This window comes from Numenius arquata, chromosome 2 (genome assembly GCF_964106895.1).
Source record: "Numenius arquata chromosome 2, bNumArq3.hap1.1, whole genome shotgun sequence".
Taxonomy (NCBI): domain Eukaryota; kingdom Metazoa; phylum Chordata; class Aves; order Charadriiformes; family Scolopacidae; genus Numenius; species Numenius arquata.
The window spans coordinates 95,562,922-95,587,873 of NC_133577.1; the positions used below are offsets into that span (position 1 = coordinate 95,562,922).

The window sequence follows — 24,952 nt, forward strand, 5'->3', positions numbered from 1 at the left end:
CAGGAAGCTGCTGGGCGTCACTGACTGACTTCAAATTAAAGCATGACAAGTCAAAAGCATGGTTGTTGCTATTTCTACATGTGAAACAAGCTTCTAAGAAAGCGTTGCTGCCAAGTCCATTTTGTTTAAAAGTACCTGTCACAACAGTTAAGCCATTTTAGGAAGTGTCTAAAAAAGAATAAGCTAAACGTAGTGCTAAATTTGAGGCTTACAGACTTCAAGTGCTTTTTCCAAATTACCTTCTATTTCAATGTCACATTCAACAGGTCAGAATATGAAAAGGCTTTTCTGAATGTCAAGAGTCAGAATCCTGATTCTCACAGGTGTCAAGTGCTTGGAGTTGTCATCAACTTCCTCTGAAGGTGTAGGACAAGAGCGAGCTGCCAGTTATACTGAGAAAGAAATCCTTTAATCCTTTGCACAGAAGACAAAGCAGTTAACAACAAAACTTATTTGCACAGTCAAGTCCAAAAGGACTATGAATTTAAAAACTAATCCTTAGTCTTGTCTGTACATTTAACACCACAGCATGCCTGCAATAACACTGAAAACAAAAACACCTCTCATCACTTGCTGCAAGCTTGATATTGGTGCACATTTCATATTTCTCAAAACATATTCAAGCTAGCTTTGGCAGACAGACTCAGTATGTTTACAGATTACTTCTGCATAGTGTAGATTACCTGCTGATAGGTATTTTCCAAGTACTGAGCAATGAATGGTTAGATTTCAACAATGAAATAAGGTTTCTTTCTGATTTGCTGCCATTTGCAATAGCAAAAATGAAATATGAATACATGGAAAAAGACTACATCATAATTTCTCCTTGATTTTTTGTGCTTTACAATAAAAAGATAGATTTCTTGCCATTTTCAACATGCTATCCATTTCCAGTTTAATTTGGCTAAAAGATTACTCTTCAGTCTGTCACTTTGACTAGCCAAGAGAGAAGATGGAGAGCACTTACAAGAGTTGTTTATGAGATGACGAATGCTTCGAAGGACCTATTAGGTATGTATAAGAATATCAATTCAGACTAGCAGTGGAAGTTACTTCTGGAAAAGAGACACCCTCCATTAGATCTCTCCAGAAGACTGATAACACCTTCAGACTTGAAGCTGTGCATCCAATTTAAGATTTCCCAAAAGCAAGTAATTCAAAATTGAAGCTACCATTTATTTTCTTAATGCTCAAGACTTACGAGCACAAGCACTAGCACTATATGATGTAGTACATCACTTCAAACCACCGTTAAGAAAGAAATTAGATTTTTTTTAAAAAAATGTTGGATAGTCTATGCTCTGCTGTAGGCAGCTGGGAGGATAACGTGGGCAGAGGCAAAACACAAGCAGTGAACAGATGATTAAAAAAAAAAAAAAAAAAATCTCACACACACGTAAGTTGTCTTCAAGTTCTGACACAGCTGGTACCAAGCTACTGTCAGTAAGCTCTGCTGAACCCAACTCAGCTCCTCCACAGACACCAAGGCATCCCTGCAACACACGTCACTGCAAAGAGCTACAGTGCAGGATTTAGTCCACACATTGCAAAACTCTCCACACCCCAACCAGCCCTCTCACATCCCAGGCATCTTGACTGGCAAAGGTAAAGCTCCAAATGGAGATATACTCTCTTCTGCTGACAGACGTACTCAAGCAGCTCCACTCCCTCTTTTTTCCTAGATGAGTCAACTTACCGGAGTTCCCTGATCTTATCTACTACAGCCCCACTAAAAGCTGTATTGGCATAAGCGAGAGATAGAATGAACCACTGCTACTGAGAAACAGCCACCAACTCACATCACACCATACTCTTAATGGCTTTTATTTGCTCTAGGGAGCAAACACTAAAGCATTATCACCCAGACTTGGTCAAATATGAGCATTATGTTTTCCTAAGTGGTGTGACGAAACCCAACAACTTGCTGCTCTCAAGGACTAACAGGGTATTTCACCCCCCTTCCCTATAGCTGTGAGGTCTCATCTCCTCCCCAGCTCTCCCCAGCATTTGTTCAGTCTCCCAGTGATGGAAACACACTAACCTGTCAGGAAATGAACTCCGGAAGAAAAGCTAAGCTACCAAAACAAGGTCCAAGCAGTAGAGGAGGTAGTACATGGACAGAGCACATGAGATTTTTCTTCAGCAGCTTCAAGCTGCTCTACCCAGTCCACTACTTCCTGACCCACTCATACTGTGCAAGCCAAGTGTCCTATAAAAAGGGTTTGTGGGCTTTGGGTTGGTCGCTTCTTAAAAGCAAGGCATTTCCACACAAAACTGGAGGTAACACACCCTAGTCTTCACTGGAATCCTTTACATTATTCTACTCTTTGAAGGGTCTGTTCCACCCAAAGAATAGTTTGAAATGCTATCTGAGAAAATCAGTAAGTAAAGCAAAAACTCAGTATGTACTAGTTTAAATCTATGGATCCAGACCCATCAGATCCAGAACGGAATTCAGAATTCAGGCACACTAATGTGGGTTTTGAAAGAGGATTTGTTCACCACCAATGTGGCCATTTGGGAAGACACACCATACGGGCTACATATGGCAAATTTTTTCCTTCCTAGTTTTATTTTGTTTTTCTCAGCTTCAGAGGGATTGAAGGCCTCAACAAGCAGCTCTAGTAGGACAGTACGACAGACACCAGGACTGGAGATGCTTGTCTCATCAACAGGAGACAGTCCAAGAACTCAAACAATACTGGAAGATGACATTGACTGCAACAGCCCCCATGCGTCGACAATCCTTGTCCAGATCTGCAAGACGGCCAGAGCTATTAGGCATGCCTAAGCAGACAACTGACAGCCTTGGAAATTCAATATGTACCTTCAAGCTTGGCAAAACACCCAGCAGTTGAATTTTTTTCACCAGGAGCTAATGGACAACCTCACAGGTTACCTCTGCACCACAGCGAAGTCAAGCCTGCATGGTTTTGCCCACTCTGGTCCGTAAAACTTCTGCAGTCAGATGACACATTTCCTCTGCAGCCCGAGTGAACTGTCAGCTCTCCAGCAAGGGACAGCTGTGATGTCTACTAGATAAGCACCATTCAAATTTTGACTTGGGGCCTGCAGCGAAGAGAATTAGTATGGGAAAATGCTACTTGAAATGACGCAAATCACCACGTGCCCTTTATGATATTACAGGGTCGCTGAGATAAGTTTCATGCATTCCAAAGTTTTCACACGCTCACTTAGAAAGGTATACGCTTAATGAATTTAAATGCAATCTTGCATGCCCAGCAGTTGACTGCTACTGGAAACAAATAATGGGAAATGCTTACCCAGAAAGTATTTTAAAATTACAGAACTGCAAATGTCATACTGTCCTTCCACATTCAGAAGATGTATTTCCTTTATTAATCTTTCTAATCAGACTTAATGTTTAAAGTTTATTACTGTGCTTCACTATTTGCTTATAAATCATTTGTTTATAATCCACCCTGCAGAATGACCATCTTTCTTTAGAGCATCAGTTACCTTATGCAATTGATCAGATGTAACAATGAAGCAACACATCCTCGGTGGGAAAGGAAGAATGGCTACAAAAGCCAGGCGTGCAGAAGATACTGAAGTTTAGCCGGATGACAAACGTCAATATTCTGTTACTTTATTCAAAACTACTTTACTGCTTTAAGGTATTTTTACTGAAAATACAAATACTCCAGCTTTCCTCAACAGTCTCTCAGCTTACTGATACCCCACAGCACAACTGAAAATAAGCTAAGAATTTAACATGCTTCCTATCAACTTGCTGCTAAGGACAAACATAGTCATTTGCACGATCCAGTTAATACATGTAGTAATCAGCTGCGTACAGTGACAAAGAACTCAAAAGGAATCCTATTTTCCAAAGATGGAAGTAGCAAAAGCAGCAAAGAGGAGAAAGAAATAGCATCGCTTGCTCTGACATATAGTGTCTATTGCATATGACTAAACTCTAGGTCATACATAAAACTTGAAATGAAAACACTTTTTTTGAAATACAAATGACTGCATCAAATGCAAGGACATTTTGTATATTTGCTTATGAACTACAAAGTTCTCAACCTTGTCCCTCTGACATCAATAGTGGCTTTAAAAAAAAAAAAAGCTTATTCAGGTCAGATAATTGCAAGGGCCAAGACATGCTGTTCCCTTTGCTTTATTTTAGAAAAGACTGATGTGATTAGGATGAAGACAGATATGCTCTGTTCTTCCTAACAAAGGATTTTCCATGGTTTGCTTCATCTGGAGGTAGGTAACTAGTCTGGTGAAGAGCCCTTTGGTCTCTGCCATACGTGAAATGGACCTACACACAGATTTTTCACAAAAAAGGTATCATGGGTTTTTAGCATTCCAATGACTAACAGATTAAGCTGTTCCAGACAGTTAGTCCTGCAGAAACAAATCACCTTGCTTTTAAAAATAATTTTTAAATCTCAGTCCTCATTGGAAATCAATACAACACAAAAGGTTTTCACTGTGAGAGTTGGGGAAGGAGCACACAGTGACTCTGAAGTAACCGAGGGAAGCCAAAGCACGGGATGGAAAGCCAGATGCCTGCTTTAAAAGAAAGCCGAATCCTTTGAGGTTTATAAATTCATTAAAGATGTATCTGTCCGTTTTTGTCTGTATCTTGTGATAGGAATGGTTAGTAGAAAGCAGGCATTCATAATCCTGCCAGCATCCAGAACAGGCCCGCTGCTGAGGACAGTTAGCCCAGGAGATTCCCAGCCAAAAAAGCCCTTTGAAGGAAATCCTGCAGCACTTCATCCCAGAAGAGTAAGCGCTGAGAGGCACAACCGGGGGATGGGAAGGAATATCTGCCACTCCAGAGGGAAAGGGAGTAAAGGGGTAACCTCTGCACTGCAATAAGTACACAAAAGTCTGGGGAAAAGGTAATGCCAAGTCTACTTCACCGGGAGCATTCGCAGCTCTCCGCTGTTGAGTTAAAAGCAGATTGCCTTCTCTAACTAGGCAGACCCAGGACTGTCTAAGGCAAGAACTGAACTACGCCAAACAAGAGCATAAGAGAGTAAACATGCATGGGATGCTTACTCTTCTCTGGATAAACACGCAGAACTGACAACAGCACGGCCTCAGCCAGCAGCAATGGACACAACCCATTTCCCTCACTCACCGGGTGCCACCAGCGCCAGAGGGAGAGCAGAAGGGGGGCTGGAAGCACAAGCCAGAAGAGAAATGTAAAACAATGCTCCTGCTATAGTCCCTGCCATAAAGCGCCAAAGCTGCTGCAGGCCATACAAACAGGGTCTTATTTACTCAACTTTTCAAAACTTCCAGGTCCTCCTTTGTTCTAAAAGAGCAAGGCTGTTCTAAAAACATTTTCTGACTCAAACAACCCAAGGTCAGAGACAGCATCAGCTCCATTTAAAACTGGAAATTCTTACAGTAGCTTCTGAAAGGGCAACAAAAAGCCCTGAGTGGTTTGCATGCAAAGGAGCTAATGAAGTCTGGTTTGCCACGGTCTTGCATACAATCTACTTGTAAGCTAAACTGCAAAAGACTTTGACATGGATGGCTACAAAGGGGCAAGTTGTGACTGAGGTTCTTTTCCCTTGTATGGATTATAATGTTTTCTCTCGAGTGGATGCCCTGATGCCTCAAATGGCATCTGCTCCCACTGATGCCTTCCTCATGGTCGAAGCACCAGCAAGATCTCTGCAAAACCTGCTTATGACTTCACTAAAGGTGAAGCTTCAGTCCCTCGTCCATTTGAGAGATTTAGTCAATATGTTATCTAAACTTAGGAGAGGGAAGGGGAAAATTGCAAAAGTCTCACTTCTGCAGAAAACAGTGGGGAAAAATGCGCAGCCAAGAAAGTTTTGAGATCTTACCACCAGCAGCAAGTCAGGATAGGTTTTGTGTTAAGTTATACTTCCACCAGAGCAACAACTGAGTTTGAAATAGCTACACACTACACAGAGACAGCACAAACCCACTTGTATTTCTGCCACCTTCTACTTGTTCCACGCACAAACAGCTTTCAGCCTTCCCAGGCACCAGCCAAGGGCCAATGCTACGGATCTGTTATGCCACGACACTCTTAAAGCGATGAAAAGGGAGTTTTACGAGGTTAAGAAACACCATCCTTGTAGCAGCTCCTTGTAAAAGGTTACTGGTTCCATCAGTAATGTGGACACAAAAGTACAAAGCAAAGTCCCCATGCGCTTTTGTAAATTGTGGAAGTATTCAAATAAAAACAGAAAACAATTCATTTTGCTCAGTGAATTAGTTTTTCCTCCAGTGATGAACATAAGATGACAGGTCACGTTGAAAATAAGCCATATCATTAACACAGAACATTTTCAAATTAAAAGAAAAAGAGACAGCATCAAGGTTAAAGGCAAAAGAACAGCCTGGAACTGAAGAACGAGACCTCCTTGGGAGGAAAGCTTTAATTGTGTATCCTTTGCGGGGAGGGGAGAGAGAATTTGAAGTGGAACGCAAAGCTGTAATTGCACGGGCATTTGCTAAGTAGGTCTGCATTTGCTAAGTAGGTCTGTGTATTCTGTTGTGCAGAATAATAATAAAAAAAAAAAAAACTCAAGAGATAAGCACTTCAGCCTGCACAGGGTTTGGACACCTTCCCAGAATTCAGGTCATGAGCAAAGACTCTCATAAGCAATGAAGGGTGCCAGAGCAAACACTTCCATGCAACTGGTCTGTGTTTGCCTGTCTAGCCAAAAATTAAATGATGCACTTTTTCTTTTTATTGGCAAACACACAACAAAAAAAGCACAGCAGCTTTACAAATTTCAGTCTCTCACCCACTTTCACACAGTACCACTGTATGTCAACACTCAAGTTTTAAATACTCTTATACTTAGTAAATACTTCATCTACTCTGGTGTGTTAACTAAAAAAAAAAAAAAACAAAACACCAAAATCCTGCTTTCTACATTTACTTTCAAACAAGTTTTCTAGAGAACAACCAAAGCATCCTGAAGCCTGCTGGAGAACGTCAGCTGGATTTCCAGCACAGTCACACTCTGATAAAAGGAGCTTCAAATTCAGTCTGAAACTACATCTAAACTCTAAAGTATATTCCCTTCTTTCTGCAAAGGAAGTCAAGTATTGGGCTGTGGTTGCTAGACTTCAGCTTGGACAGACATTTTAACCACCTGTCAATTATCAGCAACCATCTTCAAATCTCCAAAAAAAACCAGCAGTCAGAAAAGAGGGATTTACAGTTAATGATTACCCAACATACCAATGTTTACAAATAGGCTTGCTTAACACGTCTGGTACCTGGTATTGATAAACATAATCTGAAAAGCATTTGTAGGCAGCCAGGTATTGTTTTGTGACCTCTCCAGGCATCACAGCCATGAAGGAAGAGGTTAGGACACCACATAAAATACTGGAGATTGAATTGATGGTATCAGCTTGAAGCCAGTCCAGCCAGTCCTGGCAGACAAAGAAACAAAACAGGCAGTGGAAGAAAAGATGACCAAAAAAAGCCACACACTCTTCCCCCTACATAAGCTGCTCTCATAAGCATCGCTGTGCGCGTAGCACAGGCTCATGGTTCCTTCCAGATCAGGTCACCGTTCATCTTCAGAGCTCCCACCAACCCACCACCTGCACCGCTGCACATACACCACCAGCTCCACCCGGCCACCAGCCCTGTTGAGGTTAGCTACCCACAGCACCCAGTTTCCGCGCAAAACTCCAGTTCCCAGCAGGAGTTCCCTGAGCCATCCTTCTCCTTGCTGTTCAGCTGCCTGGACTCCTCTCACCCAGGAGACAAGGCCTGGGACATTGCCAGCCCAGCTCCCCCCAGTACTAACCAGAGCCTATTGAACACCTGCTCCTGCATCCCTCACACACAAAGAAGCCAACCAGGAGCTTGCTCATTCTTCCCGGTGGCTTGGTTGCACAGATGCTTGGTTGCACAGGTGGAGCTCTCTGGAGAGCACGAAGAGCAGCCTTTTCCCAAAGCCATGGCAGCAACCCCTTGTCCCAGCCTCTCCCCCTGTTAATGCTGCACGGGGATTGGGAAGAGCCTGTCAGCTGCCCGGCTGAGCTCCTGTTTCCACGGCCACGCAGGTGGGCTGGAGCCCATGCCAGGCTCTTACCTCTGCTCACATCATCCCTCACATCGCTCAGGGTAGGCATTTTAACACTTCATGTAGGCACTGCACAGAGAGAAGCTTTGAACCAGGGAAGAAGGAAGAGACAGAGGCCAAGCAATTTCCCCTGGTCTCCTCGCCCTGACCGGGACATGCCAAGTGTCCCCAGAGGGCCAGAGGCACAAATGCTCTTCCAGTCTGGTGGCTGCTGATGGTCATTGCTCCCTTTTCCACCTCTCAATAAAACAAGGGACTTTGCAATTAGTTCCTAAGTGTTATTAGCAGAACCAAAATTCTTTGTATGCAAATCTAAATATTTATACTCATTTCTCAGCGTCCCACTGCACCGCAGTCATCTAAGGTCTAAGTTCAGAGACTATTACAAAGAGACTGTCTTTCAGCTGCCAAATGCTTTCAGGTCTCAGCAACGTCAGTCAGGCTTCGGTCCTTCAGCTCCTGCTGGTGCTACCCACTCCGCTGGTAACCGTCCATACTCGCTCCTTGTTTGTTTTAACAAAGTACCCGAAGCAGATTCACACATTTGTAAGAGAAAGATCTAAGAGAACAAGGAAGGGAGGGAACGCCTCATGTCTCATTCAATAAAAACAATCAAGGTAAAAAACTAGATCTAATCTGCCAAATAATGAGGTATCATTTTATGTATTTTTTTTTTAACTTGTTACTTCTCTTGTACTAATAGCATACATAGCTCTGTTATTTACCAGGATCCTGACTATACCAGTGCCTTACTCATCTGAGTGCTGTCCTAGTTTTCATCATTGGTCTTGTGGGGGAAAAGAGAGAAGAAAGGAGAGGAAAGGAGAAAAAAAAAAAAAAAAAAAGAGAGGTGATGTTGACTTCCAGATTGTCCAGAAGCTTATTGGGTGATGCTCTCCTTTGAAATGAGCAGAATATAAACAGTCAGGAGTCAAAACGCTCAAATGTTCCCATTTTGTGATTAGTCAAAGGCAGGAGGAGTGCACAGCTCAGTCTCTTCTCCTTCCAGTGGTCCAACGGCAGAGCAAGACCTCCTACCAAGAGGAGATGCCTCTTCTCTTGCTGTGGCTTCTTTTTCACCTGCATTTCTCTTAAGTCTTCCATCCAGTGAAAGACACTTTCTTCTCCTCAAGCAGTGATGGTGTCCAAAAAGCTGCCTATATTTACTTCATGCCAGTTACTGTCATGCCAAACTCATGGCACAAAGTTGATAACTGCAAATAATTACCACAGGCAGATAGTTTCAGCTGTGAAACTTTTTATGAAGTAGCATGGAAACAGATACTGATGATATGTTTGTCAAGCAGATTAATAAAGCCCTTCCAACTTTCTCCCAAAACTGGCAAGCAAGGGAACCTACCTGCAGTTTTAGAAAACAAGCAAATAAGACTTGATTTCCATTAACAGGCTCACACTTGCAGTGGAAAATTTTTATAACTGCTTAAGACTCAAGTTAGTCAAGGCACAGGAAAGAGTGCAGTCACCTTTTGGTGTGGCATAACATTTAAAATACATTTCAATAAGTTTAAAATAGTGCCCTCAACTTTATTCTCTAAATGGATGAACTGGCCTGTAAAACCTGTTACAGGGAACAACTAAGGATTCTAAAGCCACAGAAAATATGAAGAGCTAGAAATACACAAACACATGTACTTTTAAAACCAGGAACCTGCAAGTAAATCGAAGGTTTACATTGCAATCTTATTTGCTGCACTACTTTGTCAGATACTAAAAAGCACAAACAATTTTTTCCATTCAGCAAGTTCTACTGCTTTCTCCTTGCTTATCTCCTTTCAGAAGCGTTCTTCATTTAAAAAAAAAGACAAACCAGCACAAAACCAAAAAGCCCAGACTTTTCCATCTTCTGCTTACCTGTAGCATCTCTATCCAGTTAAGAAATCTGTCTAAACACTCTAAGGCACGTCTTCGCTGAACCATCTACTGAGGCTCTTCCTCCCAAGGCACAGCTCCACAAAGTAAGCCAAGCCCAGGTAGGGCTTCTTGAGGTCCCACCCTCCCTGTCAGCTTCCCCACCTGCACATTCCTCCATCTGCTCCAGCACCAAAACTGCTCCTCTTGCAACCACACAGAGATCTGGGTTGAAGGAAGGCATCTGGCAAAAACCTAACCTAATTAGTTTAAACTGAAGCTGCAGTGGAACCACACCTTCTGCTCAAGTGACAGCAGCCACACTCTAAAAACACCCTTAGACCTGCAGCATCCACCTTGTCAGTGTGTGGCTGAGATGTTACAGGGCACGCACGACCAAGGGAAGTAGGATGAACTGCTCCATGATAATCCCTTCGTGTTCTACCTTGCAAGACATCACTTGTTCCTCGTGGTTCATAGGATAAATCTAGGAGACTGGAAACCTGGCTGTGCTCAGTACCCTCTATAAAATGTCCAAACAAAAAGGGTACTGCAAGTTGCATCAGGCTTGTGCTTTGACATAACCTGTGAACCAACTTGTATTTAATGTTTAGTTTACCATGTTTTCAGCAAAATGTTTTGTATAAGTACACTTCAACAAAAACGAAGTATGGTGATGTTACAAACCCAAAAAGAAAATACTACCTACCTATTTACAGACAACCTGTTACCACCTACCTATTTACAGACAACCTGTGTGGATCACCAATTGATTAACTAACGTGGGTAACAACTTATACCAGAGTTAGAAGACTTCTTTATGAGTGTGCAGTCGTGAAACTGCACAGAGACTGCCAGAAGAACAAAGAGGGAACAGAGCAAGCACTACCCAGGGAAGTATGTCCTGGTACATGTCTGAAAGAGAATGGGATCCAACTCCAGCTCAGAGTTTCCGTAAGGCATTCCCCACCAAGTTTTAAACTTTTTCGCTTGGTTTTGTTGGGAACAGTCAGATCAAAGTTTGGATTTCTCTGGGAGAGTAGTACAGAGGTTCATTTGGCAGCATATACTGAAGGGATGGGGAAGAACAAGAGAGGATCTCTGGAAGTACCTAAAAAAGCAGTTCCTTTTCACATCCAGGGAACGGCACCACGTTTCTCATGATTGCACTTAGCACACTGCAATGCTCATACCTATAAGATAACGAAATACTAATGCTAGTACTAACAATGCTGCTTCTATAATCCTTATAATAATAAATGCTCCTCTGCTGCCTTTTGTTGCTGACACAATCTCTACCAAACGTGAAACGCATTCTGAAAGATTTTTTTTCTCCCTCTGTATCTTTCAGATCTATTTCTGAAGATGAAAGCATACAGGTTATTACTTGTGTAAGAGGTTAAATCCAGACACACGGCATGGAGCTCCCATCTTGAATCCTCCACATAGCATTTTGACAACTAAATAGCTCAGTAAAAGCTGTATTACATATTACAAGATTTTTCCAGCATTGGCCATAAAGGCCTAGCTAAAATCAAACTCATTTTAATGCAGGACCGTTAACTAAAATTCAAAGATGGAGGAGAGGAACCAAAACAAGCAAACAGAAAAAGCAAGGGTGACATACTAGCATCCTTACCAAGCTGCTTTAGGAGCAGTTTTGAGCTATACATCGCTAAAAAAAATTCTGCCATCAACTTCGGCTGTTACAGGAAAAATCACTAGGTTTATGAATTTTTTTTTTTTTGCAAGTACCAGGCTACTTTCACAGAACATGTCATTTTATCATCTTATGAGGCGAACATCTACTTCACTAATGGTCTATTATTGTCACAACTCAAAGCTACATCTTCATATTCCACTGGTAACTTCAAAAACGCCTCAGGGTGGAAATCACCAAGTCATTAAAATCAAATATGCTTTGAAGAATATTTGGGGTCTGTATTGAGGGGTGGGGTAGATGTACCTTTTAATTATTTTTTTTAATTAAATCAGCTGTGAGTTTTAAAGTTCAGAGCATTAGAAACTGCTTTGATGTTTCACTTCACATAATAGCAACCTTTTAGCACAGTATAAACAAACATGTTCCCCCGTCTTGAGATAAGCTTCACATCATGTGAACATGTAACTGAATCAAAAGCAGCTGTCATCTTAGAAAAATTCAACTCTATTCATAAAACAAAATAGCCTGTAATATAACTCTTATTAATCATTGTTGCCTGTGCCTGTACAAATGCATGCTGTAAGCAGAAGGCATTTAGAAAGATACTAAAGGCATTTTGTAACTTCTGTCCTATTGGAATAATCTGTAACTTATTTAAATCCTTTGACATTCTTATCAATGCACATCTCATCACCTCTCAGTTGCAGAAGAAGCAACAGAACAACAGTCTGGATATCCAAAAATGCCAAAAGTCTTCTTACAACCATCATGGCAAAAGTCTTTGCTAGAAGAGTCCCTGAAGCCCCAGCAAGTGGGACAGCACCTTCCAGGGTAGCATATTCACAGAAGAAAAATTAAATCTTTCCTAGGTTTCAGCTCAGCAGGTGTAACACTCCTCCCAAAAGCTTCCATATCCACTACCGGATTTGGAGGACATGGTAACAGCAACTGGAGAACCAAGGACTCCCAACCAAGGTGCGAGCCAAAACAAGAGGGTGCTGCCAATAACTTCATCAAATGAAAGCACACTGCACAAGTTCATCTCAGGCACAGGCAAGCACAAAGTGGGGTTTTTTGGTGACAAAACACAGGATTAACCTCCCAGGAACCTCACTGCGATTTTGTGATCAAGAGAAGTCAAACTGATTTGCATTACACCACCTGCCCTGTTTCAAGCCAACTTACTTGATTTTCTGACAGCTGGGCACATCTATAGGGGTGATTGTTTTACAGACAGTCCCATTCTTATTCAGAACTCAAGAAAGGTGTATACCAGGAATTATTTCTCCTATATTTTGTAACAAACCTGCCATCACAATAACAAGGCAACAACAAATGCCCTGTGGTTTAATAAACCAAAGAGGAAATCCTGATGGAATATGCTCTGCTAGCAACACAGCCACTTTGATTTGACATCCACTGACTTAAGAAGCATCACTGGTTCTCCTCCTCACCTAAATATTTGGCTTGGCATTAACTTGGGATATTGTTACCTATGCTGCGATCAGGTCTAAGATGTAGGAATTGTCTACGCTGTGTGGTGGCTAACTGGCACCCAGCCTAATCCAGAATATAAAATCTCACTGTACTAAGCACATGAGCCGTCTGCTTCATTTTACAGATCAAGAATTCTGACAAGGATGATAAAAGCCAGAAATCCCACAGCCAAATTCACCTCATGAAGACCCCCCTTGCACCCTGGTTTGAGCTAGCAATAACAGCATTCTCTCAATTCTTCTGCTCTTTGATAACACAGTCTACTGAGTATTTTCTCAAGAACAAAAGTTCCAACTTAGAGCACAGAATTAAATAATCTTGTAGAAGATACTTTCTGTAGTATACTTTAATTAAGACATGATGGGTTTAGGCAAGTTGAATTTTATTTTGCCAACGTTACACTTTTTAAAAAGCAGTAAAAATACCTCCTAGGCAAGCAAGGGACCAACAAAAGTTCAGAGGAGTGGATCACATGGTCAGCTGAACACTAATACCATTTTTCAAATTCTATAAAAACAAACTTTGTTCCCATGAAGGCCAAATCAGACCCCAAAGCAATACTTTGCAGCTGATACAGAGAATGTTGAGAGAAGGTATTTAGATTTGTCAGCGATTCTGTTATAAACCACAGGAGTACAAGTCAGTCTCAGACTAAAAGGAGAACAGAAAGTAATTTGTACCCAAAGAATAAAACAGGTTCTCACTTGGCCAGGAACTTGAAGAACAGAGGCAGGGGGGAGAGGGGGAATCATTTTGTTCAGGAGTAATTCTTTGCATGCTGTCAGCCACAGAGCCCAAAGACACAAACTTAAGAAAGGCAACTCTTTACGTAAATTAATTCAACTTTAGATTCAATGAGAATAGGAAAATGCAGCTGAAAATAATGTGATGATCCAATTCAGAGGTTTATCTGACCGACGTCCAGAAGCACTTGCTGTCCAGAAGCATTTAGCTGCTGTGAATCCATTCACTGAGAGAGCCCAGTGAGTGGATCTCAGGATCTGAGAGCAGCTAAATGGTTTTCATTCCATAAAGAGTTGATTAAGACTCCTGTCAGTCATCACCCCACATTGCATATTCTTTGAAGGGTAAAAAGCTGTTCCCTTAATTCATCACTAAATAGCCCCTGAATACCAAGTTAAATACCTCCAGGATTTGGTTTATTTTAACCTGACCTGCTAACTCATGCAAAAACCACAAACTGTCCTTAATATTAGATTTTAAATTAAAATTAGCTCAAAAATTTAGAAACACTTCTAGATGGAGAAAACAAGATTTTAGAGTTACAAGGCTACAGCTTATGCAGACACTGCATAAGAAAAGTAACGCTGTGCTAAGTTTGGTTCCATGAAAGCTGGGAGTATCACGGCCAGAGGAAGATTTCTTTAATGAAAGATCAAGTTCTCCTTAATAAAGCAGGCTTCTCTTGTGCAGATTACATGGGAGTCTGGTTACTGCTCGCATCAGGTTGCCCGCACAAGTGATGTTCCCCTGATTTCGTGTCTGGTATTCTCCTGCTGCCAGCATTTGTATATGGGCACCCAACGCAGCAACTGCTCCAAGTGTGAACGTTTGATTAAACTGTCCATTTTTGTATAAGGACACAAGACCGCTCTCTGATGCAGAAATATTAATAGGCCATTTTTCACCCTACACTATATACATATAATATTTTTTCTTCCTTCTTTCAGTCAGAGCTCCTGAAAGACAACCAAGTCACAAATCAACTCCCCATCTCAAATGAGACTTTTCCCATGCCTCACATACAACCAAGATAATTTGCTCCAATTTGCTCTCAGCAGCAGGTAAGTGTTCCTATTTATCATCCTGTAACAGATGGAGCAAGTTGCCTATGCAAAGATTCCTTCCTTCTTCTCCTCCATTCCTTAACTATCCAATATGAAAGCAACACCTACTTCAAGCCTTCAGCTGCCAGGTCCACATCTCATGGAGAGTTAAGGATTTCAGCAGTTTTAAGGAGGCTGCCTTAAAACCACCTATCGAGGCATCTACCCCTGTAATATATCATGAAACAAGAGCCATCGCATGGGTCTAATTTTTGCATCACAGGTCCTCCTGCTGCTGGAAATGGGAAGCCTGCATGTTTGACAGGACTAAACCGAACTTTTCTCCTGCTCATATTTCTGTTCCTTGGTCTTCAATACTTAGGTTAAAGAGTCCAGCCTGGTGGATCCAGAAATGCTTCTGCAGAAACCCTCTCTTCCCGCTGCTTTTCAAAGTTAAACACACAGAGTAACAAAAAAGGGGCTGACCAGTCTTTAGAATCATAGAATGGTTCGGGTTGGAAGGGACCTTAAAGACCATTGAGTTCCAACCACCCCGCCATGGGCAGGGACACCTCCACTAGACCAGGTTGCTCAAAGTCCCATCCAGCCTGGTCTTGAACACTTCCCAGGAGGGGGCATCCACAACTTCCCTGGGCAACCTGTTCCAGTGTCTCACCACGCTCACAGTAAAGAATTTCTTCCTAATACCTCATCTAAATCTCCCCTCTTTCAGTTTAAAACCACTACCCCTCATCCTATCGCTACACTCCCTGATAAGGAGTCCCTTTAGGTAACCAATCTGGACAGCTGGCTGCAGCATGTACCTGCTGTGCACTTTAGGCACAGCCCAGGTCACTTTCCACATGTCAACTTTTCTACTATTAGCGAGCTAACCAGAGATGCAGAAAAACAATAATTTTTTTTTACCTTTTATTTCATAAAGGGTAACACAAGATGCCCGTCTATGCCTACACTACATAATCTTTGCACACATCAGTAACAACATAATAGAAAAAAATCCTATTATAGTAGTTCAAATTACATGTATTTTGAAAAAAAATTGCACTGACTCTTAGTTTATCTCACAACAGCACTGAACCTTGAACTTACACATTTCAGACATTAGGACAAACAAAGCAGGTCCATTATGCAACACACAACCACCAAATTCTTAATCTTTTAAGCAGTGCCAAAGAATATGCCAGTGTCTGTACACACAAGCATTATGGGCTATGCTGAAATCCCTAGCACAGTTGCCAGAGTTTACACAGCTTTACCAGATGCTTCTCAGATGAACCATGAAGATATTTTGCAATGAAACGAGTAGCTCTGAACAAAAAGACTGCCATAATCTTGGTTTATATATCTATAAGTCAACACACTAAATCAAGTCACTGGTGGACCGAACCGCAAGATGAGCAGGTTTTATTCCTGAGAAGCAGGATTTCCCAGAAAAGAGGAACCCAGTAAAAGAAAAGAATGCTCTAAATGTCTGAACTAAACTCTTCCAAGTTTACAGGCTAGCATGATCCTAGGCACAACTATGTATAAGAAGTCTTCTACAACAGAGGTGATCAGCCATCAATAAAGGCATCAAGCTACTTTGGCAGTATTAACGAATTTGATCTACCCCAAACTTTTCTTCAGTAGGGCCAAGCTACATCACGGGATCCCCTGCTTCAGTGGAAATAAGATTAAACACTTAATTATTTAGCAAACTATCACCTTCGATCAGAGCAGAACTTGATCTTTGGTTTTTATAATTACTAATCAGCCTTTAGTGAGACCATATTGATTGGGCACTGCAAACACAAGGAGGAGGGCTGTGCACTATGAGGAAGAGGAAGCATGGTTAGACTGTGCATCCATGCGCTTGATCACACCCCAGATCAATTAGGAGACAGGACACAAGACAAGCAGTCCTAATTACAGACAAGAGGGATAACTACAAAAGATTACAGACCACTGCCTTTGTAATTTGCCCCGACTGTATTATTGTAGATAATTTCTAAAAGAAACGCACTTGCAAACAGCACTTTCCACAATTACTTAGTGAGTAAAGAGGGAGATGGAAAAGCCGGCAAAAAGGACACCAAGTGCTCCTACGCACCCAGCATGAGCACTTGATGCTTCCTCTAAGGTACGCGAACCACTGCTACTTTTACTATTATTTTCAGCACAGCGTAGATTCCTCCCTATACGGGAACACGAATTCCTCTCCAGCACACACAGAGATGAGTAACTAGAAAGTGATCTTAATTGCTACATAAATCACATGTGGCTACTTAGCATAGCCAAATACGTGTCTGCATAGGAAGCACTCTCCTCAAAACCGTCTGCAGTACTTCATCAACCTCGCAAAAGAGCGACTGCGCCAAAAAAACAGAAGGGAAGCAGCAATTACTCATCCCAAGTCAATTCACACCTGCCTACAGAAACACGTGAGCTTTCTTACAGGCACCTCAACACATACAGAAGCTTGACAATATTGTAGTCAGGTAAGCACCACAGCGAAACTGGAGGGATGACAGCACACTGTGCCTGCCTCAGTCCCACCGCGGCACACCTCTAACGTCTGTGGGACGTGCTGGTTTTAAGACCTTTCCTGAATGTTGGTCTCAAAAAGTACAAATCTATGTGTCCTATTTTTATATATAAAAACACTTTATATATTAAAAAACTGTTACATATAGAAGTATATATATATATATAAATTATATCTCATTTTTAAAAACAAAACAGGAGTGTATATACGTATTCATACATAAAAACCCTACTATTTCTACCTGGGAGGAAAGCGCAGCACATATTGAGCAGCCTGGCCCGGTGTCCTGCCTGCAGAAGTCCCCCGGGGTCTCAGCTGCCTGTCCGTGAGGAGAGGTGAACGATGGAGACCCGTCACTCTCACTTCTCTCTTCCCAACGCTTACGTTGCTTGGCTTGGCTCACAAGTACACTGTCACAGGCAAATGCTGCATTTACAGACCTACCGCCTCATCTAAAATCCTCTGCTAATCGGTTTATTTGCAACTGTTAATCCAACACCGGTGGTGCTGGCTTTTTACACAAGGGACAAACTGCAGTATCAGTTTGTACTTCATTTTTTCTTTATAGTTTTGCTCTTGCAAATTACGGCTGGCTAAACGTTAGCCAACAAGAACCTCTTCCAAAATGGTTATTCTGATACTGTTCTTACACACAGGTCTACAGCTGAAATAAGAGATAATGAAAACGGGGTACGAAATTATCTCCTTCCTTAAGTAACTGTTTATGGGGTTTTTTTTAAGTCTCTTTAGTGTACTCAGATGACCCTGAGCTCGTTTGCTCTGCAGAGCACTTCCCTGAATTCACCAGACTCTTCAGTTAAAATGAAACTTCTTGTGTCTGCACATGTATTCACACGTCTTTAAAGAAGCCAAAGCCTAAACATTTTGGACCATGAGGCTACATACAGGTGCCCAACACTTTCTGACTTCAGTCCAAGTCCAAAGCTCCAGCAGCTCTGCCCTTCTGCCTTTGCACTTAGGATAAAGCTGCAGGATTATCCCAACTCAATTACATCACTTAAATCATGAAACACCCACACATACTAGGTACTCCCGATCTTACCAGTGAGAAGCCTAGCTACTGTACTCCTACACTCAGATAGGTGAATCAAAATCTTTGCAGTTTATTCTCCAAAGAAAAAGGAAAAAAAAATAATTCAGTGTTTATCTGGTGATATTCAAATAAATGTCAATCACAAAGCTAGCAACACATTGCTGGTGCTCCAGAAGTGTATGCTAACAGAGAAGCAACTGCCCGAGATGCACATAATACAGTACTAATATAATAAAGAAAAAACTGCAAAGATAAGCTAGTCACCTAGCCTGAATACTGCCTGCCACTGTTGCTACACTCACAACACAAAACAAACCGCTGAATGTAACAGATGTTTTAGTGACTTGAACTCTTCTTGAGACGGTATGTTAAACCATCTCTCCTAAACTTGTTTTTAAATTTTTTTGTGCTAGTAGTCACCATTTCATATAGCTAAGTCCCCAAAATTTAAACTGACAATTCTAAGAACCAACTGCGATGATAAAGCAGAGTAGAGCATCCTCTGCGCAGAGCATAAATCCTGTCTCACCTCCAGCGGTCATGAGACAGAAGAAGGGGACTCAGAGTTTACCCCAAAACGGCCACCAGGTTCCTCCGAGCTACTGAAGCACACACACCACATCAAGCGCTCCGAGATAAGAGCAAGGCAGAAACACGAAATAGGGACTGCTAGTTTACTCCAACAGTGACGTGGGCTTAAAATAGACACAATCTCTACCCCGCTCATTCCTTTGACTCTTAACTTTCAAGTATTTTAGTTGTGACAATGTTTATCCCATAATATTCACTGACTGCCAAATGGATTTAAAAAAAAAAAAAAAAAGAATGAAACATCACTGGATATTTTTAGTTGGGTTGTTTTTTTTTTTTAAATAAGTTTCATGACTACACGTCAAACACAAACCTAAACTTTTTGGCTCCAAAGCAAGCCTATAATTAGAAACCTCATTTGTTCTGCTAGTCAGGAGAGCCATTTTCCCTAGGGAATGTTACTGAAAGGAAACCCAGGAAGAGTTGTAATGGCCAAACAACGTGAAACTTACTACGGACACGGGTAACACAAAGCCATCCTAACTAGACTTGAGCAGTTACAAATTGCATTTTATCCCTAGGAACCGTTTTCTTCCCAAATAAAATGCTTTTTTTTTGTCTCTCTTAATGAAATGCCTTGACCCACTGTGCAAATTCACATGGAACAGACCTAAAAAGGAGCTTCTGCACCCAGAGTTTGTCTACTTTTTCATGCTTGCACCAGCTCACCCATTAAAAAAAAAATAAATTGCTACACCTTTCCCTCCAAACCTCCTCTTCCAACAGCGAGACGTGGCTGGTTACCTTGACAGGACTAGTTAGGGATGAGACTTTCACCCTCTGCCTTTTGCCTCTCCTCTTCATACCTCCTCTGCTTTTTCACATCCGCTTTCCACTTCCAGATATTTTTTTTAATGAATTTCCTTTCCCATCTCCATTACCACACCTGCAAATTCCACTGACGCGCAGAAAAGAGGGCCATGAAAACAACATCGTGGCTGGGGCCACCGGGTGCAGGGGAGGGAACTAAAACGGTGGGTCTGGAAGTCGTGAAGAGAGAGCAGTAAGGGGAAGGGAGAGGGAGAAATCAGACTTCAGAGGCGGAAGGACCGGTGTTGACAGCGAGGCAACGAGCATGTTCCTGGGTGCAGGAGGAGAAAGTGCATTTCTGGAAACCACCAACAGAAGCAACTGCATTTTTCTTGCAAGCACTTTCACAGCCCCCTATATGAAATGGTGAAAACCAGAGCACAAACACGCAGCTGCTTTTTCTTCTTTAAAGAGCAGAGCAGCATCCTCATGTCAAACTTCCTATTTCCAAGCTATTTTACATTAGTCATCAAGCAGAGCTTGCTCACATTTTGGGTGCAAACTATTCACAATGTAGATGTTGGATAAAAACTGCAGGATTTGACCTCTTCTAAGAGCTGGGACCCATGATGTTCACAGCACCACCAGCTTCTGAAGGAGTCTTTCCCCAAGCACAGCGGTGTGTCCTCTCACAGACCCCTCGTGTAAGAGAGAGAGAGGGGGACAGAGAGATTTTGCCCACAGACTCTTCTCATGTTTCTAACCCTTACAGTTACAGTGGAAGGGGATGTCAAAACACAGAGATGTCCCCAGGTCTTTGCAGGAATCCTCATGGAAAACAGGAGCTTAACAAGGCTGGGAACTAACCCAGACACCAACCACAACACTTAAAAAGCCACTGCCCATCAGGCCGCCTGAGAAAGGAGAAGCATCACAAGGATTTACATCAACCCTTTTCAAAGTGGGAGAATATGGAGGGCTGGCACACGGAAGGGAAGCGCAGAAAAGATATGCAGGAAGATGTCTATCCCTCCAACATCTGGTAGGGCTTGCCGGAGCAGGCACGACTGTTTTCACTTTTCCTGAAAGGATGGGGGCGGCGGGAGGGAAGAGGGAGAGAAAGGGGTCAGCTTTCAAAAGCGTGCAAAACATCTTCTTTCGGTATTTTCTCTACAGGGAATGGACAGTTTCCAAGGGCTTGATCATACAGAAGCACGGGTCTGATCTTGCAAAAGCCTATGCACATGGATAACTTTACCTCACATGAGTAGTCACACTGGCAGGACAAAAATATTTACAGTTCCTCCTTTTTCATTTATTAAATGAGTCATTGCAAACATGAAACCAGGCCACGCTGAGCTTAATCCAGCCTCCAATACTTAAATTTTTACAACAACCACAGAAGGTAAGAAACCTTAAATAAAGCTAAATTTCCACGAGCAACAACACAGCATAAAGCAACCTGCATTTTATGCATATTGCCCTCAGGTTAAACTATTTCTTGCTTAAGCAATCACTTTGGGGCCACGGCTTGGCCCCAAAACACCATGCTGCCTATCATATGCTGTAATGGTTTTTATGCTTCAGGTTTTCTTTAGAAGTGGTACAGAGAGAGGAAGAGGCAAATCTTTAACCGCTGTACAGAAGATTAGGCATCTTACGCAAAGCCCAAAGGTACCAGCATAGGATTTTTACACCAGAATTGGTATCAATCCATTAATTCTGTTTTAACTGCAGAAACTGAGGTACATGGGTAAGCCCATCACCACCCCATTAAAGACAAAAGTTCACCCAGCTACTTAATATGCTTTTTTTCTTTGGAAATTTATGCAAAACCAGTCCAAATGCTACTACTGAGTTTTTCTGCAGGCACAGCTGCAAGCCCAACACTCTAACCCTTTTCTTCCCCAGGAGAAAGGGGGCAGAGGGAGATAACACAGAGGGATAAAAGTAATTGCCAGCACTTAAGTCTTCTACAAGAAACGAAACCCACACTGCAGAACTTAATATCTGTATAGCTGAGAAAGACACAGAAACAATAACTAATGGCTCCCCTCTTTTCGCTCAAGGGGACATAGTACGCATTTTTTAACTAAACCTCAAATACAAACCAAAAGTAACATCCTCATCCATACAAAGAGGCTTATTATGATTGTTATTGCTGGAAGGGGAAACTCACTCTTACTGGCCACATGACTGTTGAAATCCACATTCAGCATTGTTTGGGGATTTATTTTTTTTCTTTATAACTCAGCAGCTCAGAGCAACTGGTAATAACTTTATGACCAGAAACATTAGCCGAGTGTTTCTGATGCTGCAGAGTCAGCAATACAGATGAATTTTTTCCAGGCTACTAAAACATGTACCCTGCAGCACCTCACTGCACTATTCATTTGGGAACCAGTACTAGAGCACAGCATCAAATTTTAGTTGGTTTTTTTTTTTCCTTTTTGCCATCCCCCCTTGCTTGGAAACGTTAACATCACATACAGCGACTTACATGTTCGCACAATTTACTCCTTATACAACTAGTATGTAGTAAGGCAACTCATACAACAGCGTTACAAAGACACACGTGTGTTTTTAGCTTCCGAATCAAGACCTGGGTCTTCTCACGTCTCATGACGCAGCAGCGACACGCAGCCTGACAGCAGCCAGGTATCTGCTTCCACAGTAACGTCACGCCATGGCCCTCCTCTGTAAGGGCCATGTGGCAGCCAACGCTGGACAAACAGGTTAGCAGATGAAGTTGAACGACACTGAGCAGGACTTTCCAACTTCCAGAGAGTCCCTCAGGTTACTGGGAGGCCGAAACTCAAGATGGATGAGAAAAAGACGACCCCTGAGGAGGGCTGCAGCCAGAAGCAGCCTGGGGAAGCAGCCACGACTGGATCAAAAACTGGTCCCAGCCTATTTGCACAAGGTGCCCAGCTCAGGTGCAGGGAGAGGGTGCAGCCAGGCTCCCTGCCAAACTTTCCAAAGGAAGCCAAATCTCGAGAAAGCTCTGTGCACTTCCTCGAACGGGAGCAGGAGTTTCCTGAGGGGCAGTTAGAGGGCTTAATTTTGAGCAAATCAAAAATGGGGCATAACAGATGGAGAAGAACCTCGGAGAAACAGAAACTGAGGTTGGTTTTCTGCAGCGCAACGTAGCCTAGAGGAACAGCTGTGGGCAACAAAAGATGGGACTTGCCAAGCCCCACCAGTGGGCCAGAGGGCACCCAAGGTACCCAGACTTTGACAAGGAAGTTTATAACTAGGTCTCCATAGCAGCAGTAATATCAACACCAAAGTGCAGCGGGGAAAAAACCACCAGAATTCTGTATAAAGCAACAGGCGCTGAAGAGAGAGGAGCCACAGACGCTGGTGGGAGCAGGGGAAGAAGAGCTGGCGTAAATGAAGCAGGCTCGCTATAGCTTACAGTTTCCAAAGATACAAACCACCTCTAGAAAGAGATCCCGCACTTCGGGAAGAGAAAAATGAGAGGGGCTGGACTGCTTAACTAAAGAAACATGTCGTTTACCCTATATGGTTCAAGGACTGCTCTGGATCGGTCAAGGACTGTTCCATTTTGTAACCCTGACACCAGTTTTGCTCCTAGGAGAGAGGGGCCGGTTTTGTTACGGCAAGGTTTCCTCAACACTTCTCTCTCTGCCTGCAGCCCCGTAGGTCCTCCACTGAAATTTCAACCACAAAAGGGCTTGGTTCGGGGGTTTTGCTTTGTTTTTAATCGGTTCTTCACTTCAAAGCCCACTTGCCGTTGACTTCCTGAGCTTGAATGCTTAAACCAAGGCACTTGAGCACTTCTGAGGGCCGTTCTCTGCCAAGAAAACCGCTGAAGAGGCTGTCATTCCCCTCGAAGCGAGCTCCGAGAGGGGTGAAGCGGCGGACCCCGGCGGAGCGCCGCCAGCCGAGCCGATAGCCGGGCTGATGGCACGCTTACTCACCGCACGAACACGGGATTTTTTGATCGCACCCCCAGCCCGCCGGGCTCCGGGGGTGAAACCCGCAGACCGGCTCCCCAGCGGGGCACCCCGGCGGGCTGCCGGAGGCGGCCGGAAGCCCCTCGCTCGAAGCCCGAGGGGGAAAGCCCTTCCCCGCCGCCTCCCCCCCCGTTCTCTCCCGGGACCCGGGCGGCTCCCGCCGGTCCTTCCCCGTGGAGGAGGGGGGCGGCGGACACGTGGAGGCCGGGGCCGGAGGGAAGGAAGGAGGCGGCCCGGCCCGGCACAGCTCGGCCGCCCCTCAGCCCGGCGCACGGCACTTACTTGCGGGGCGGCCCGGGTCTTGCCCGGCGGCCTCCTGAAGAAGGAGGTGCGGGCGGTGAAGAAGAACTCCTCGGACTCCTCCTCCTCCAGGCTGCTGTAGCCGCTGCTCATGCTGCTGGTCCAGGTCATGGGCGGCGGCGGCTGGTGCTGCTGCTGCTGCTGCTGGGGCCGGGCGGCGGAGAGCGCCGTCCCGGCCGCCGCATGGGGCCCCGCCGCTGCCGCTCCTCTCCCAGCGCCGCCGGGCCCGGGGCGCAGGAGGAGGAGCCGCTGCTGCTCTGGCGGCTCCGCTCCCGCCCTCCCGCTCCCTTCCTGCCGCGCAAGTTTCCGCGGGCCGGGCCGGGCCGAGCCGAGCCGAGCCCCGCCAGGCGGGGACGCCCCCGCCCGCCCTGGGCAGCAGGTGAGGGGGCGGCGGCCCGGCGCTTCCCGCCCCCCGGAACACCGGCCCGGCCCGGCGCGAGCGGTGCGGGGGGGTCCCGCCGGCACGGTGAGCCCACGGCCGGGCGGTGGGAGGCGGGAGATGAAAGGAGGGGCCCGGGCTGGCGTTACCGACCCTCCTCCCGGCCTCTGGGCTGGCACCTCAGCACCCCCCCCACCCCCTTAATTGCAAGCAACGAGGCAGTCGAGGGGGGCCGCGCTAAAGAAAGAAGGTCCCAAACTTTCCCCTAATAATTACCTGCTTTCACCTTCCTACGCACCTCTAAGAACAAAGCCATTAAAAAAATAACCAATGGCAAAATAATTGCAAGCCTTCCCTGCCTCGCTCTTCCCGTCATCCTTGAACTTAAGCTTTGCAAGTGGTGGCAGACCCAAATCCTGCCGGGCAGTAACAGCCCTGAGTCCCCGCAGCTGCCGTGGGTGG

At 44.0% G+C, this 24,952-nt stretch overlaps 1 protein-coding gene across 1 annotated transcript in view; it reads right to left on the reverse strand.

The window, feature by feature from the left end:
* The window catches only part of RASSF3 (Ras association domain family member 3), a 53,649-nt gene extending 29,316 nt beyond the window's left edge, over positions 1-24,333 (reverse strand). The window contains exon 1 of the mRNA XM_074162036.1: positions 24,094-24,333. Within this exon, the coding sequence (XP_074018137.1) occupies positions 24,094-24,222 (129 nt within the window). The 5' untranslated portion in view covers positions 24,223-24,333. The remainder of the gene's footprint in view (positions 1-24,093) is intronic.
* Positions 24,334-24,952: the final 619 nt, after the last annotated feature.